Below are 15,594 nucleotides of genomic sequence, written 5' to 3' on the forward strand. Positions count from 1 at the left end.
CAAATTTCACGCCCCCAAATGAGACAGCGGCCCCACTTCTGGTCCGTTTCAACTGTGTACTGCAGCTGCCAGTTCAATCCCTATGAGAGGCATCATGAAATACCCTAATTTCACTGGTTCATTACTGAGGCTATAGCGATTTTTTTTGTGTTCTATTAAAGTGTCCCATATGTTTGATTTGTCCTTTTCAATGTCACATACCTGCCATCTCAATATACATCCTACAATGTACTATAATATACTCCATCATTTTGTGAAAAGTGCTAGCATTGTAATTCTCAAGTCAAAGTGGTCGCACGGTATATACGTCACGGTTGCATCCCTTGAGGTTTTCAATACCCAGATATATTTGTTGTATTTCGTTTTATATGCTATGTATTTGTTGAAAATGATCTAAACAGCATCTTGCAAGTCTATTATTAATACTCATCTGGAGAATTCACTAGGTGGTTGAAAATGTCAGGATGTCACTCCTCCATTTAGCTGGGTTATTTTCCCATGCAACTATTCAGCAAAGTTAATTATACTTTTGATTGATTGAAATATTTATTAACAGTTTGCAGAATTACAGTACATTTCGAGCACAAACGCAATACAAAGGCTGTTAACTGTGAGTGGACGACCCAATTAAGCATTACACTTGTTTCCAACAGGGTCCACCATGTTCAATTCATCAAAACATTTAGAGACGTACAAATAGACACTTCTATATAGACAAAGAACAGAACAGGAATTCATCATAATGGAGGTAAAAAGGGAAAATAAACATATACAGTGAGGGAAAAGGGGGGGGGGGGGGGGGGGGGATTCAGATTTTACGGGGGCCAGTTTCGAATTGCAGCCATCCGTAGGTGCCCTTTGAGAGCGGTTTTGAAGGAGTCAAGGGATTCACATGTCTTAATGACTGTTGGTAGGGCGTTCCACATTTTGGTGGCATAGGAGCGAAAATAATTTAGTCCCTTGTTTGTGCCGAATCTGGGTTGTACATGGTTCGTTGCACTCCCTCTGGTGTTGTGGGTGTGGACTTCGTTAACATTAAGGAAGTATCTAGACAGGTACATGGGTATCTTGGTGGTGTATCGAATCTTGTGGACCAGACCCATTGCAAGATGCTGTACTCTGTCGTCGACCCTAAGCCATTCCAGCCTGTCGAAGTGGGCACGGGTGAGGTGGGTTCCGGGGGCGAGGCCAAGTAGGAGCCTGACCAGTTTGTTTTGGGAAGTCTGGAGCCTAGTTTTAAGGGCCTTTGAGGTGCTGTGGTACCAGGAGGTGCATGCATAGTCAAAGAAACCTTGTACAAGGGCTCCTGTTAAGGTCTTCAAGGTGTTTTTGTTGACCAGTGAGGAGATCCTGTAAAGGAATCTTGTTCTTTGGTTGACCTTTTTGATTACGTTGGTGGCCATTTTATCACCGGAAAGATTAGCCTCCAGGATGGAACCTAGGTAGGTAATTGCATCTTTACGTGTGATAACATTGTCACCCACACTAACCAAGAAGCCATTTGCCTTGCTGAGATTACTATTAGAGCCAAAGAGAATGGATTCAGTTTTTCCCAGGTGTAAAGATAGTTTGTTATCAGCGAGCCAGGTGCAGATTCTACCGAGTTCAGAGCTGAGGGCCTTTTCAACCTGCAGTTTGTTCCTGTCCGAGACTAGCAGTGTACAACAAGTTGACAGCGGTAAAACACACCGTCGGAGCTCCGTGGTAGGTAGAACATATATAGTAAGCCCGTGACATGTTCAAAATATAGACATGAATAACAAAGTCAGTCGGGATGTATATTGAGAATTCCACTCTTCAAAGTCAGCGCTCGTAGCCTCGTAAAGGCAGTGACGTCCTTAAAAGCGACAGGTTCTCTGTCTGCCGTCTCCCCTCTGCTCCGTTAACATTATGGGTAACTCATTCAAGTGGTAAATTAAATGTGAAATACATCCTCTATTGAGAAAACAACAATATGTGTTGACAAAGACACTTCATACATTTGGAAACATATTTTCAAATCAATATAGTCTTCAGTTCATTTCATATTATTTTAAAAGTAGGCTAACTACAGTTGAATTTCAATGGACTTCTATGGGCTGGCCTGCAGTATCCGTGCCAACGGACCAGAAGTGGGGCCGCTGTCTCATTTGGGGGCGTGATATTTGTAGTCCCTGTGTGTCTCTATAGTAAATAATATATATTTTATTTATAAGGCGCCTTTCAGGGCACTCAAGGTCGCCGTACAAGTTAAAAACAGTTGACACAAAACACAGTTAAAAGCAAAAGCAGACAATAAAGTATAGCTTGCAGAAGAAAACACAGATCAATCATAGGCCTGCCTAAACAGGTGGGTTTGAAATGAGGTGATTGAGTCCATGTTTCTTATATCGGGGGAGGGAGTATCAGAGGTGAGGGGCAGAGCGGCTGAAAGCTCTTGACCCCATGGTGGACAGACGGGCAGGGAGGACTTTGATGGAGGAGGCAGACCGGGTGGGAATGTCAACGTGAACAAGGTCAGACAGCTGGGGGGTGAGGTTGTGGATGGCCTTGAAAGTATGGAGAAGGATCTTATAGTCAATGCGGAATTTGATGGGAAGCCAGTGGAGTTGGTGTAAAACAGGGGTGATGTGACTGATGACGGGTTCTGGTGATGATACGTGCTGCAGCGTTCTGGACCAGTTGGAGTTTATGGAGAAATTTGTGGGGGAGACCAAAAAGAAGGGAATTACAGTAGTCCAAGCGGGAGGTGACGAGAGCATGAACCCGGATTGCGGCACTGTGGGGAGTGAGTTTCTGAGGTGGAAGTAGGCAGACCGGATGGTGTTGTTGATTTGGGTGTGGAATGAGAGTGTGCTATCGAGGACGACACCCAGACTCTTAACCTGAGGGGAGGGGGAAACCGAGGTGTCAACATTGATAGGTGTCTATGGTGAGGGTGAAACTGGGTTGCTTGGAGAGTGTGGATTTGGAACCAATGAGGACTACCTCGGTTTTATCACTGTTTAGTTTAAGAAAGTTTGAGGTGAACCAGGATTTGATTTCCTGTAAGCAGGTATGGAGGGAGGAGGGTGGGAAGGTGGAAGTAGTACAGGAACTCTATAGAAAATACAGGATCAACCTCAATCTATGTAATTGCAACAAACTCAGCTGATTTTGTATCTTCAATATATCCTGAATAACAGAAAATGGAATTGTCTGAGGGGAAAGTGTAGAAAATGGCCTGTACAGTATTCATAGACATCCAATATATTTTCTAAATTTCCTTTTGCTTTAAGTAGCATGTGACATGTCAAACTAGGGTGTTTTCATGATGTTGAATCCATTCCAAGCATTAGTTTTGCATAAAAACACTCCTTGGGCTAATAACGGCCATAGCCGTCATCATCACAAATGTGATGAGGTCAGCACATTTGGTGGCTATGGCCGTTATTAGCCCAAGGACTCAGCATCATGAAAACACCCTAGTTTGACATGTCACATGCTACTTAAAGCAAAAGGAAATTTAGAAAATATTTGCCTTATATTGGATGTCTATTGTGGCCATACTGTACAGACCATTTTCAACACTTTCCCCTCAGACAATTCCAGGCAACTTTTGTTCAGGATATATTGAAGATACAAAATCAGCTGAGTTTGGGTTTTTTGCAATTAGTTTGAGGTCAAATTACATTATTACTGGACTAAAGAGGGTTTGGAGTAGATGTAGAAACAACCTATGGAAACCATAGATATATATAAGAAAGCTAGATGGCTCACCCGCACTCTGGCCAATGGAGAGTGGCGTTGCTACGTGGCGGCAATCTTACTGAGGGGCAGCATAACATTGTGTCTATGGGGAATGTACTTATAAATAACCATAATTTGCTCAATTTTCAACCGATTTTCAAACGGTTTGGTTTGTTATAAACGTCAGAGACGTCCGCATACTTATATGCTTTTATACGACATTCATATAAAAAATAAAATTAAGCAAATAAGCGTCCTGAATCATAGCCACGTTGACAATGTTTGTAATAAACCAACCCGTTTGTAAATCTGTCAAGATTTGAGGGAGTTGACATGCACATGGAGTTATGACATGCACTGCACAGTGTGCAGTGCACACTGTGCACCATGCGTAGATATATATGGTGTTAACCATAGACATATGTAAAGGCTAGATGGCTCAAGGCGGAGTCTCTGAGCTTAGAACTTAGAATAAGCATTAGAGGACCAATTGCAGGAAGTGCTTAAAGGACCACTTCGCCACTTTTCAACCTGCTTTCATATAATTGGTCCTCACTAATGTTCACGATAAAATACTACAATTTTATTCTACTCGGTCTGTGTCTCATAGTAGGGCTATGGGCAGTTCAGAAACCCGTCCACTAGTGGCATCATCGATGGTGAATAGAAACTGCATGCTTACTATTCGTGAAAAGTTGCAATGCCATAATGGAAGCCATCGTTCTCACGATAATACAAATCTAAATATATAATAATAAAAGGGTTAAAAAAAATCTTGTTTTAAAAAGAATCTGCCTGTTGGACGGGTTTCTGAACTGCCCACAGCCCTCCTATGAGACACAGAACGAGTAGAACAAGATTGTGGTTGGTCCTTTAACCCTGTAAGACTTATGTTAAAAAAAGTTTAAAAAAAAAATATATATATATATTATATATGAACATTTTATACACATTTATAATAATTATTAAAATAATAATGAATTAATAATTTACATTCGGTGGATATCTTTCACAATAATACATAATACATGTTCTAGACATTCTAATGATCACACAAACATGTATTACATGCATTTGTTACTTTTATCAGGGTTAAAGATTAAAGGTCATAGGTCAATAATGTCCAGAGATTTTTAAGTTGTGTAAATTTGTGCCTCCGTGGGGGGTATTTATATGCAAATATCATGACCAATGGCATTGCAAGACTAAACAATGAACATCAATGATGATGTTTAGGTGAAAAAAGAACAGGGAAAAAAAAATTAAGTAATTAATTAAAATAAAAAAGCATCGTTGGGTCTTACAGGGTAATTAAGGGTAATTGAGTACTACTAGGATAACTCTGGACTTTATACTTACTCAGAGATTCAGTGAATGTATAGACTGTAAATCATGTTTCAGAGAAACGTGCTACATAAATAACGTTTTATTATATAACGTGTCTGTTTTTGCCAAGTGTTTACATCATGAGAAAAACCGATTTCCTAAAAGAATCACACAGGTGAGGTCCACAGGACCCCTGACTGCTGAGGTAGTTTTATGCCATTGCACCTTGGCATTAATGCGATTGATGAGCATTAGGCTATGGCTCACTAAATCATGTAAAGTCACTGTAAAGTCAGCTGTATGAAGGAAATTTGGTTTGCATAACAATACATTTTCAAATTTTCAACTGTATTTTGATGTAATTTCAAGATGTATGGTTGCTTGATCTATATCCAAGATGACATATTGCTTTGGACTCTGATATCTCCCATCTTGTTCTGTGCTGTGGAACCTGGGAATGTCCACCGAGTACATCAGTAGCTTCAAGCACATTCGACATGCAACAGTAAGCAGAAATAAAAAGGCAACACTTTCTATAAAGCCCATGTCTATAATGCATTATAAAATAAAATGACTGGTAATTATGTGTGATGATACTTATATATGACATAAGTCATTATAAAATGCTTTATGCCATGGTTGTTATAAAGCAATGCCATTATGAAGTATTTATACAGTGTTATAAGCAGATTATAATGCATTATAAGTATAAGTGCAGCTTTTCAAAGAAATTAACACTCAAATAAAGTGTAAGATTCAACATTGCAGCTAATCTCTAAAATAAAATAAACGTTCCTGTATGTGGTCCTCAGAACAAATTATGTTACAGTATAAATGTATGTAATGTAGTGATATTAACTAATTGTTCTGCAAATATTCAAAATCATTACATACAGGGGGAAAATACGGCATATCTTTGCTGTTGGCAGAAACGTATCTCCATATTTCAACTTCAAGCTATTTTCACAAATCTTCTGAAAACTTTCCCATTTCATGAAAAGGACATAAAAGGTTTCCACCCAACAGCGATACAGATTAAAATTATCTCACACAAATCAAACTTTGTACTTTGTACTTTAACATCTCTCCCTATTCTGTTAACTCCCAACAATCCCTTTAAGGGCTGAGGTCAGATCTGGGTATTTGTACAGAAACCCAGACTCCAGAGTCTTCTTTGGCACTACTTTCTGGCCCTGCGTGAGGACCACGGCTCTCTCAGAGCCCATGAGAGCATTCATGGCAAAGGCCGGCACCGGGAAGATGGTGGGCCGCCTTAGGATACGACCCAGTTCTTTGGTGAATTGGTGGTTGGTGTTCAGCACGGGGGCAACTCCGTTAAGAATTTGAGGGTCTGGCGAAGGCGTGTTGGGTGAGGGCTCCAGGGCATGGGAGATGATTCCTGCTAGGTCAGTGACGTGAATCCACGGAAAAGGTTGTTTCCCAGATCCCAGGGTGCCTCCGAGGCCAAGCCAGAAGGGCAGCAGCATTTGCTTCATGGCGCCACCATCCCGACCCAGCACGGCTCCTAGCAAAAGGTGAGAGAAGCCGAAAATGTCAGGTAAATACACACACATGCTAACGCACACGCACACACACACACACACACAATGGCACAGAGTGGGGTGCTTAAAGCCCCCTGTTCCTCTGTAAACCATGGCCGTAGTGCTTTAAAAAAAAAAGGTTATCCACTGTGACAACATGAATACTGCATGGAAGGTCCTGAGAATATATGTTGTCTCTTTAAACTTTTAAAAGAAACAACATAACGTGGACATTAATCATTATTGGGCCTATTTCTAGCTTAAGATTGTATCAGAAACAAAATCTTCCATTTTGAAACCGTTGGTTTGGTGTCGCAACACTGATTATAGAGAATTTTACATTAACAGCTTCGAACGAAGCCAATCATAATCAAGGACTGGAACTATCCATACTATACTTAACTTAGCAGTAGTTCAAGATTTACTGGAAATCTTGTAAAATAATACACTTATAATTGTGCAGTTCATACCAGGTCTGATGACCACTTGTTTAGTAGCCGTGGAAATATTCTCTGGAAGACGCCCTGCAGCTTCCCATTCCTTTACCAATGTTGACAGCAGGTCAAAGGGCGTCCATTCACTGTCTTCTGAATACTGAGCTGTAAGACTGGGCTTGTAGCAGGCTGTGGGCCAAAATAAGTTTAGATAAACTACTCTCCGAAATCATCAAGGACACACTGTAGAAAGTGTAAGCAAAAACAAAGAGCAGCTTAATATAAAAACTGTCATAGTTGAATAGATCATACATAAAACATAATTTTACTCTGACAATGTAGAGATGGAACCAATTGGACCCATTTGGTTCCAGATCTGTACACTCAGAGTAAAATAACACTTAATACAGTGACAGTTTATAAGCTACTGTACAACTAAACATGTGTCATATAATTATACACCATCCATGATGGCATTCTTTGACAGAGACCCACCTACACCCGTTACCAGTACCCAGGAGTGTGGGGGGTTGGGTGAAGCTGCGATGGCTTGTGCCAGGGTCTTCGTGGTGTCGATGCGACTAGAAAACAGATCCTTCTTATAACTCTCATTCCACCTGAAAACAACAAGACCAAGTAAAGGCACTGCAAAACTCAACTATAATTCACCTTTCCAAGTAGAAAAAACACGAGATAGCTCAACTAATGGCCCATTAATACTCTAATATAGAGTTGAGTGTAGGCCTACATAGTTCAGAACACAAGCGGCATTGCACACAAAACATGTCATAATGAATGTCTAAATGTAGGTTCAACCAATTTCACCCACTAGAGGGCAGGAAATGGCAACAAAACAATGGCTTATGATTTATGAACCTCAATTTGTCTATTTCTTCCTTACTGTATTCCATTTGTGTCAATTTGGGGGGTTTCATGTTTTTTCTGCAGTATTGCACCTTACGGATGCATATACATTTAGGATCCACAAGCTTTCAGACAATGTGCAGAAAGATGGATGAAATGAACGCATCATATACGGACTGAGAGGCTCAATCCATACAGCACACTGCATTCATTTAATCTGTATCCATTATTAAGTGTTGGGCCTTATCACAAAACAAAAATATATATACATTACAAAGACACCATTTAGGCTACATGTGTAACATCAAACAGATTTCAGCCCCAATCCGCTTATGATGACCACTATGTTGCCTGAATGTAAATGCAGCAGCTGTAAAGACAGTTTTCAGATCTGTCCTCAAAATTTCAACTAGTTTGGGCGGTTAGTACCTCACCATCTAAGAGGGTTCATGAGGTTCTCTCCTGCCAAGTTGACGGCACCCTCACATGGTGGGAGGCCCCCAGACTCCAACTCACCCTGTAGAAACAAAAGAAACAACAACAAAAAACACACAAAACACTGTATTGATGGCTTCGCTGCTAAAGTCATGCTGACAAACTGCCCTACTAAGGACAACAATGCAAATCGGTACTTAGAAGGCAGACAAAAGCATTTTTTCATTCTACAATCAGTCAGCATGGTCCAGCTACAGAAGCGGTCCACAGTACTACCTAAGGAATCCCCAGGTTTAGATAAGACTCCGTCCCTATGATTGATGATGATGCTATCGTTAAATAAATGCTGACACGATCGTTTTGGGAGATAAATCTACTGTATATGTATGATGCAATTATTGTTCTTGGATATAAATCTATCTATGTACGTAAATGATGCTGCTATCATGCTGCTATGAATCTATGTGCAATTGTACAAGCTGCTATCATTGCGGGATATGAATCTATGTTGCTGCTATCATTCTGGGATATGAATCTAATCTATCAATGACCAAAATCACTTCTACAACAACATCATACCCACCCACGTGATTTTTCCTGGACCTGGCTGGCGAGATATGACCGTGACCTCATGACCTTTGTCTCGCAACAAACGTGTCAGCTCACGGCCCACGAAGCCAGACCCCCCTCCTTCAATGGGACATGGGAGGACAATGGACAAGATTACAAAAAAAAGTATGCAACGTCCAACAACAACTCAACCTCATTTTAAAAGCTAGAAGGTCCTGGGTTCAATTCCCGCTGGGGACGCCGTGGGCGCTGGGGGGCGTGTTCTCTCCTCTGCGTCATCAGTGCCCATACCCGAGACAGGGTTGGCGAAAGGGCCTTTCTGTGTGGAGTTTGCATGTTCTGCCTAAGGTAGGTACACTCACAAAAAAACATGCAGTAATGCTGCTCTCCTGGTCTCTAAACTACCTCCCCCTGGCCAGCCGGGGAAAGGAAGTTAGGAACTGGTTGGAATAACATGTTCCTTCCACGCGCTAAGTCCGGCAGGGGAAACTCCCAACTGTCAGGTGAAAAGAAGCAGCTGGACTCCTCATGCATGGAAGGAAACATGAGGTCAGTCAGTTGCCTGCCCCAGGTTGGCAGAGGCAGAGCCTTAGATATAGACAGTTACGCATGTATGTATATGTAATATATATATATATATATATATATATATATATATATATATATATATAGGTAGGTGAAAAAGAGGGAGACTCATGTTACTGGAGAAACAGAACAGAGCTAGTTAACACATGCTAAATCTGCTCTAGATCTAAATAAATAAAATAATGTCCCAACCATCGCATATTTATTTCGGTACGCGACACAGCGCGCAACCTAGCCCCATATGTGCCCTCTCCCTACACTCATTCTGTAGAGAGGGCACATATGGGGCTACCATGAAGTGAGCTGTTACTAAACCAACACACATTGACCTTTCCTGCACATTTGCGTCAATGCATCTACTCTGGTCTGGGGGACTGAAGCACACAAAACAACCAAAACATTCACATACCTATTAATACCCGCATGACCACAGACGTCCCGGTGTCGGTTCTAATGTTATAATAAAGGTCGGTCGCAGTAAGTCCAATATGCAAGGCACTGTTTTTTTGGCAAATCTAAGCTAGCAAATATAAGACTTCCAGTGGACGATCTCTTCAAAATAAGAGTACTGAAAAATAGCTCGACTAATGCTGGTTATTTAGTTAGGACCTAGCCCAAACATTTAGACTCTCGTGAGGTTTTTTTCGATTCTGACGATTCGTCAGAATCGAAAAAAACCTCACGAGAGTCTAAATGTTTGGGCTAGTTAGGACCCATTACAGTGGTGTTCGATACGAACTTAACCGGGATATGGAAACCTCCAATGAAAAGCTCTATAATTTGCTTGGCCAGATATTCCGTCCTATCCAACTGACTCAGGCCGAAGATATATTCTGCCCCCTTAAGTCTCTGACTGTAATCCTTTTATACTTTTAGTTATATGTGTGTCATAATGACAATGCTATCCAATCGCATATGACGATGACACACGTGTATGTCCCTATATGAGGTTCCCATATTAATCTGATGTCAGCATTGGATATTTCCATTATCTCCACATATGGGCTATAAATTATCCTCATATGTGGAGATCCAAGTGATATGACGATGACACACGTGTATATCCCTATATGGGGTTCCCATATTAATCTGATGTCAGCATTGGATATTTCCATTATCTCCACATATGGGCTATAAATTATCCTCATATGTGGAGATCCAAGTGACGGCCTTTTATCCCCATATATGGAGATCCATTTGAGATCCATTTGAGAGCCTTCGCAACAAGTACCCTCTAGAGTATTGAAAAAAAGTAATTTGCACCTTCAAACTATAAATTAAGCATTTAAACGATGCTATAAGACACACATTATGTAAAAAAATAAAAATAAGTAATAAGTAATGTTTCTGTGTAAAGATAAGTAATTAAAAAGTTATCTAAATGGATAAATGCTATTCACTGGAGTGCATGGACTTTATAAAGTGGACACTGGACAAAAATCCCTGCTATGTATCGACTAGTGTGACATATGCACATGTCCGGGGAGACCTCCTCTACAACACCACACCGTCTGCTAAGCAGCAGAGGTGTAAAAAAAAAATGTGCACGCCATACAGCGAGGTCAGAGGTAAAAGAATATCCCATTTCCAGACTAAAGTGAACTAAAGTGGACACTGGACAAAAATCCCTGCTATGTATCGACTAGTGTGACATATGCACATGTCCGGGGAGACCTCCTCTACAACACCACACCGTCCGCTAAGCAGCAGAGGTGTAAAAATAAAATTGGCACGCCATACAGCGAGGTGAAAGGTCAAAAAGTGGACTAAAATACTATAGAATATAAAAGAATAGAAGAATACAGACAAGGCTTTGAAAGTTACAAAAAAATACCTTTTAATTAATCATTGCTAATATAACAGTGTACACTTTCAATGGAAAGAAAAAGGCATACAGTTTGCTTACGGTGTTCCTCATTCACTGTTACACAGAAGAAGAAAAATTCACTCTGCAAAAAAAGTTTCCAAATCCCTACAATATTTGTTTTTAAATGTAATTTGTCTTAAGGTGGACTAAGAAGCTACTTTAATAGTTTAGTAGTAACTTTTGATCAATTTACTGTATGTGTGTGCATCTGTGTTAATACAGCAAACATTATTCAAACACATGCAAAACATGCAAAAACTACAAACGTCAATCAGTGCAAACGTCACTCAAAAATTTAAAATTATACTATAAGTGCAACGTACCTATAAGTGCATACATGCTGAAGATGTACATAGCCAAAGTATACCTCTTATCTCTGTGTATGTACTGTTGTTTGCAAATGTGACTTGCCTGTTTCATCAAATTACTCTTACATGCCCTTGTGGTACAGAAATGTAAATCTTTGTTATCTGCCTTTCCTACCACTATTCTCCAGCAGCGTAACAAGTACATACTCATGCTATCTTGATTGAAGATACGCATACTGGCTTTTAAAAGCACTATGGACCTGTCACTATTAATCAGAATCGGTGTTGTGTATGTCATGTGCGTATGTCACACTAGTCGATACATAGCAGGGATTTTTGTCCAGCGTCCACTTTAGTCTTATATTTGCTAGCTAAGATTTGCCAAAAAAACAGTGACCTTTCACCTCACTGTATGGCGTTCCAATTTTTGTTTTACACCTCTGCTGCTTAGCGGACGGTGTGGTGTTGTAGAGGAGGTCTCCCCAGACATGTGCATATGTCACACTAGTCGATACATAGCAGGGATTTTTGTCCAGTGTCCACTTTAGTCTGGAAATGGGATATTTTGTACGTTTCACCTCGCTGTATGGTGTGCCAATTATATTTTTACACCTCTGCTGCTTAGCGGACAGTGTGGTGTTGTAGAGGAGGTCTCCCCAGACATGTGCATATGTCACACTAGTCGATATATAGCAGGGATTTTTGTCCAGTGTCCACTTTAGTCTGGAAATGGGATTCTTTTTTACCTTTCACCTCGCTGTATAGCGTGCCAATTTTTGTTTTACACCTCTGCTGCTTAGCGGACAGTGTGGTGTTGTAGAGGAGGTCTCCCCAGACATGTGCATATGTCACACTAGTCGATACATAGCAGGGAGTTTTGTCCAGTGTCCACTTTAGTTCACTTTAGTCTGGAAATGGGATATTTTTTACCTCTGACCTCATGCCAAAAAAATGTTTACATCTCTGCTGCTTAGCGGACGGTGTGGTGTTGTAGAGGAGGTCTCCCCAGACATGTGCGTATGTCACACTAGTCGATACATAGCAGGGATGTTTGTCCAGCGTCCACTTTAGTCTTATATTTGCTAGCTTAGATTTGCCAAAAAAACAGTGACCTTTCACCTCACTGTATGGCGTGCCAATTTTTGTTTTACACCTCTGCTGCTTAGCAGACGGTGTGGTGTTGTAGAGGAGGTCTCCCCGGACATGTGCATATGTCACACTAGTCGATACATAGAAGGGATTTTTGTCCAGCATCCACTTTATAAAGTCCATGCACTCCAGTGAATGGACTTGGGCACTCCAGTGCATGGACTTGGGCATTTATCCATTTAGATAACTTTTTTACGTTATTTCATTACTTATTTTTACACAGAAACATAATGTGTGTCTTCACAATAACTGTAATGTAATAATAATACTAATAATGTAATGTAATAATTATTTAATTAACTACACTTTTATTCTGAAAGCAACCGGATGTCTTAAATTTGCTAGCTCTCAAACAGGAAGTTCTAGATTTGCCAAAAAGACGGAGCCAATATGCAATATATTGTTACTAGAAGTCTTCTTCTTCTTCTCTGAGTTTTATGGCGGATCGCACCAACATAAAGGTGCATACCGCCACCTACTGTACAAGTTACTATATGTCCAAACTGTTCTCTCTGTTTTGTTGTGTTCTAGTTGTGCATGTCTGATTTGTACATCCTGTGTTTCCGTAGCCGATACGTCTGTAGGAAATTCAAAACAGACGGTGTTCTGCGCCATCTTGGTGAGGGTTTCTGCGCCATCTTGGTGAGGGTCACTGAGGGAACATTTGTGTTTGAGGGCAGCAGCCGTCTATTATATGAGCAGCAGGCCCAGCTAGAGTTGCTGGCCGGCTTCATATATGCAACTAGAAAAAGTGCCCTTCTGGGCACAGGTCTCCACCAGGAGGATAGGAGTGTGTGTGTGTGATGTTTGGCAAAATGTTTAGGAGCAATATAAACGTGTGTGTGTGTGTGTGTGTGTGTGTGTGTGTGTGTCTCAAAGGGCATCCCCCACCCACCCCTCTTTCCCCTCACTGTATTGTTTTTTTACCTCCTCTATGATGATTTCCTGTTTTTAGCTATATAGAAGAGTATATTTGTATGTCTCTAATTGTTATGTTGAATTGAACATGGTGGGCCCTATTGTAAACAAGTGTAATACTTGGCCACAGTTAACAGTTTTGTATTGAGTTGTGCTTGAAATGTACAATTCTCTAATCTGTTAATAAATGCATCAATCAATCAATTAGAGTGTGTGTGTGTGTGTGTGTGTGTGTGTGTGTGCGCGCGCTATAATAAACGTTATACTTATTTTGGTCAAATTTGGTGTGCTTAGTCTGCCTAGTGATAGTGGCAGTGCAGTGCGCCAGACCCGGAAACGGGAGGAGGCGGACAACAACACGTGGTTTTGAAGAAGACATAAATTCAGCCGCGGTCTCATTATCATTTCTCTTTCTTTCAGTCTCTCCACAACAACATGCGGTGGACCGCATGGACGCTTAATGGACACATGTGCTCCTGTTTGATGATCCATCAATGTGTGGCGTTACTGTAACTGGTAAGAATCACTTTATGTATTGCTTCATTTTGTTTCGTAGTTAATTTCCTCCGCAAAGTCGCTCAAAAATGTCTGGCGTGGGTTTAAGGGCTTAGGAACGTCATGGATGGCAGTGTTCTTTAATGTAGGCCGCTACTATGCTTTTCATAATGTCTAATAATTATAGCAGCCTGAGTGAGTTGATTGATAGGCTACTCAATCCCTTCATTTCCATAAAACTGATTGTTGATGGTAGCCTATCCGTGTGCTAGCGTGTGTAGCTAACCTCAAACATCCCATGTGTGTGCGTCTATTGCAAGCACAAGCAGGTGTAACGTTAGAACAAAAATAATACCATATTACCTCAAATTCACCTACAGTTTTTAGTTAAAGTCAAACTTAAAGTGATGATCTGCAGTCCGTGTTTCACCTGAACCTCATGATTACATACTTACTGCACTGATTGGTTTGATTCTCCTCGACCATGTTGCATCAGTTTGTCACGTTGGGTGAAGTAACTTTAATCATGGGCATTTTTTTCTCTCCCATAGGTTGTGGAGAGCTTGGATCATTATACCTAACGGTAAGCTTATGGTGTCACCTACAGTTTTTAGTCAAAGTCAAACCTAAAGTGATGATCTGCAGTCCGTGTTTCACCTGAACCTCATGATTACATACTTACTGCACTGATTGGTTTGATTCTCCTCGACCATGTTGCATCAGTTTGTCACGTTGGGTGAATTAACTTTAATCATGGGCATTTTTCCCCCTCCCGTAGGTTGTGGAGAGCTTGGATCATTATACCTAACGGTAAGCTTATGGTGTCACCTACAGTTTTTAGTCAAAGTCAAACCTAAAGTGATGATCTGCAGTCCGTGTTTCACCTGAACCTCATGATTACATACTTACTGCACTGATTGGTTTGATTCTCCTCGACCATGTTGCATCAGTTTGTCACGTTGGGTGAATTAACTTTAATCATGGGCATTTTCCCCCCTCCCGTAGGTTGTGGAGAGCTTGGATCATTATACCTAACGGTAAGCTTATGGTGTCTGCTAAATGTGTAATTCCATGATTTGGAATTTTTGTATTTTTTCTTATTAACACTTGAGACAGGACCTACTTTTCAGACTATTTATAATGTTTTTCTTTTGCTTTTCTTTCTTTTAGGTAGTGGGGACTGAACTCGATGACTCTCGGCGGTATTGGGATATTTTTCAATAACTGAATAATGTGAATAAACTATAATTTGATTAAGTCTTGTGTGCTGTGCTCTTAATATAAAAGTCTGAAATGAAATTTATAAAATGTATTTACTTATGTCAAACCTTAAAAATTAAGTTAGTTTATTTGCAGAAGGGTGTCTAGGGAGTGTTTTCATGAACGTTACAAGA

General features: G+C 40.6%; 1 protein-coding gene and 1 long non-coding RNA gene across 2 annotated transcripts; one reads left to right on the forward strand and one right to left on the reverse strand.

Annotated features, from left to right (window-relative positions):
- Positions 1-4,860: 4,860 nt before the first annotated feature.
- sdr39u1 (short chain dehydrogenase/reductase family 39U, member 1) lies at positions 4,861-10,288 on the reverse strand. Its single transcript, XM_079529992.1, has 7 exons — positions 10,177-10,288; positions 9,873-10,072; positions 8,892-8,998; positions 8,308-8,390; positions 7,505-7,626; positions 7,046-7,198; positions 4,861-6,559 (listed from the first exon to the last, which is right to left on the reverse strand). The coding sequence occupies exons 2-7, from the start codon at positions 9,886-9,888 to the stop codon at positions 6,132-6,134; spliced, it is 909 nt and encodes a 302-aa protein (XP_079386118.1). The 5' UTR covers positions 9,889-10,072; positions 10,177-10,288; the 3' UTR covers positions 4,861-6,131.
- A 3,836-nt stretch (positions 10,289-14,124) lies between these two features.
- Positions 14,125-15,457, forward strand: LOC306943641. Its single transcript, XR_013792436.1, has 5 exons — positions 14,125-14,221; positions 14,752-14,783; positions 14,979-15,010; positions 15,206-15,237; positions 15,371-15,457. It is a non-coding gene; the product is annotated as an uncharacterized lncRNA (long non-coding RNA).
- Positions 15,458-15,594: the final 137 nt, after the last annotated feature.

Source organism: Electrona antarctica, assembly GCF_951216825.1.
Source record: "Electrona antarctica genome assembly, chromosome: 19".
Taxonomy (NCBI): domain Eukaryota; kingdom Metazoa; phylum Chordata; class Actinopteri; order Myctophiformes; family Myctophidae; genus Electrona; species Electrona antarctica.

Excerpts from the sequence above, each read along its gene's own strand:
- sdr39u1 (XM_079529992.1), bottom strand. Across the intron at positions 7,199-7,504 it reads GGTACTGGTAACGGGTGTAG|CCTGCTACAAGCCCAGTCTT; the intron begins GTGGGTCTCTGT and ends TTTGGCCCACAG. Across the intron at positions 6,560-7,045 it reads ACAAGTGGTCATCAGACCTG|GAGCCGTGCTGGGTCGGGAT; the intron begins GTATGAACTGCA and ends ACCTTTTGCTAG.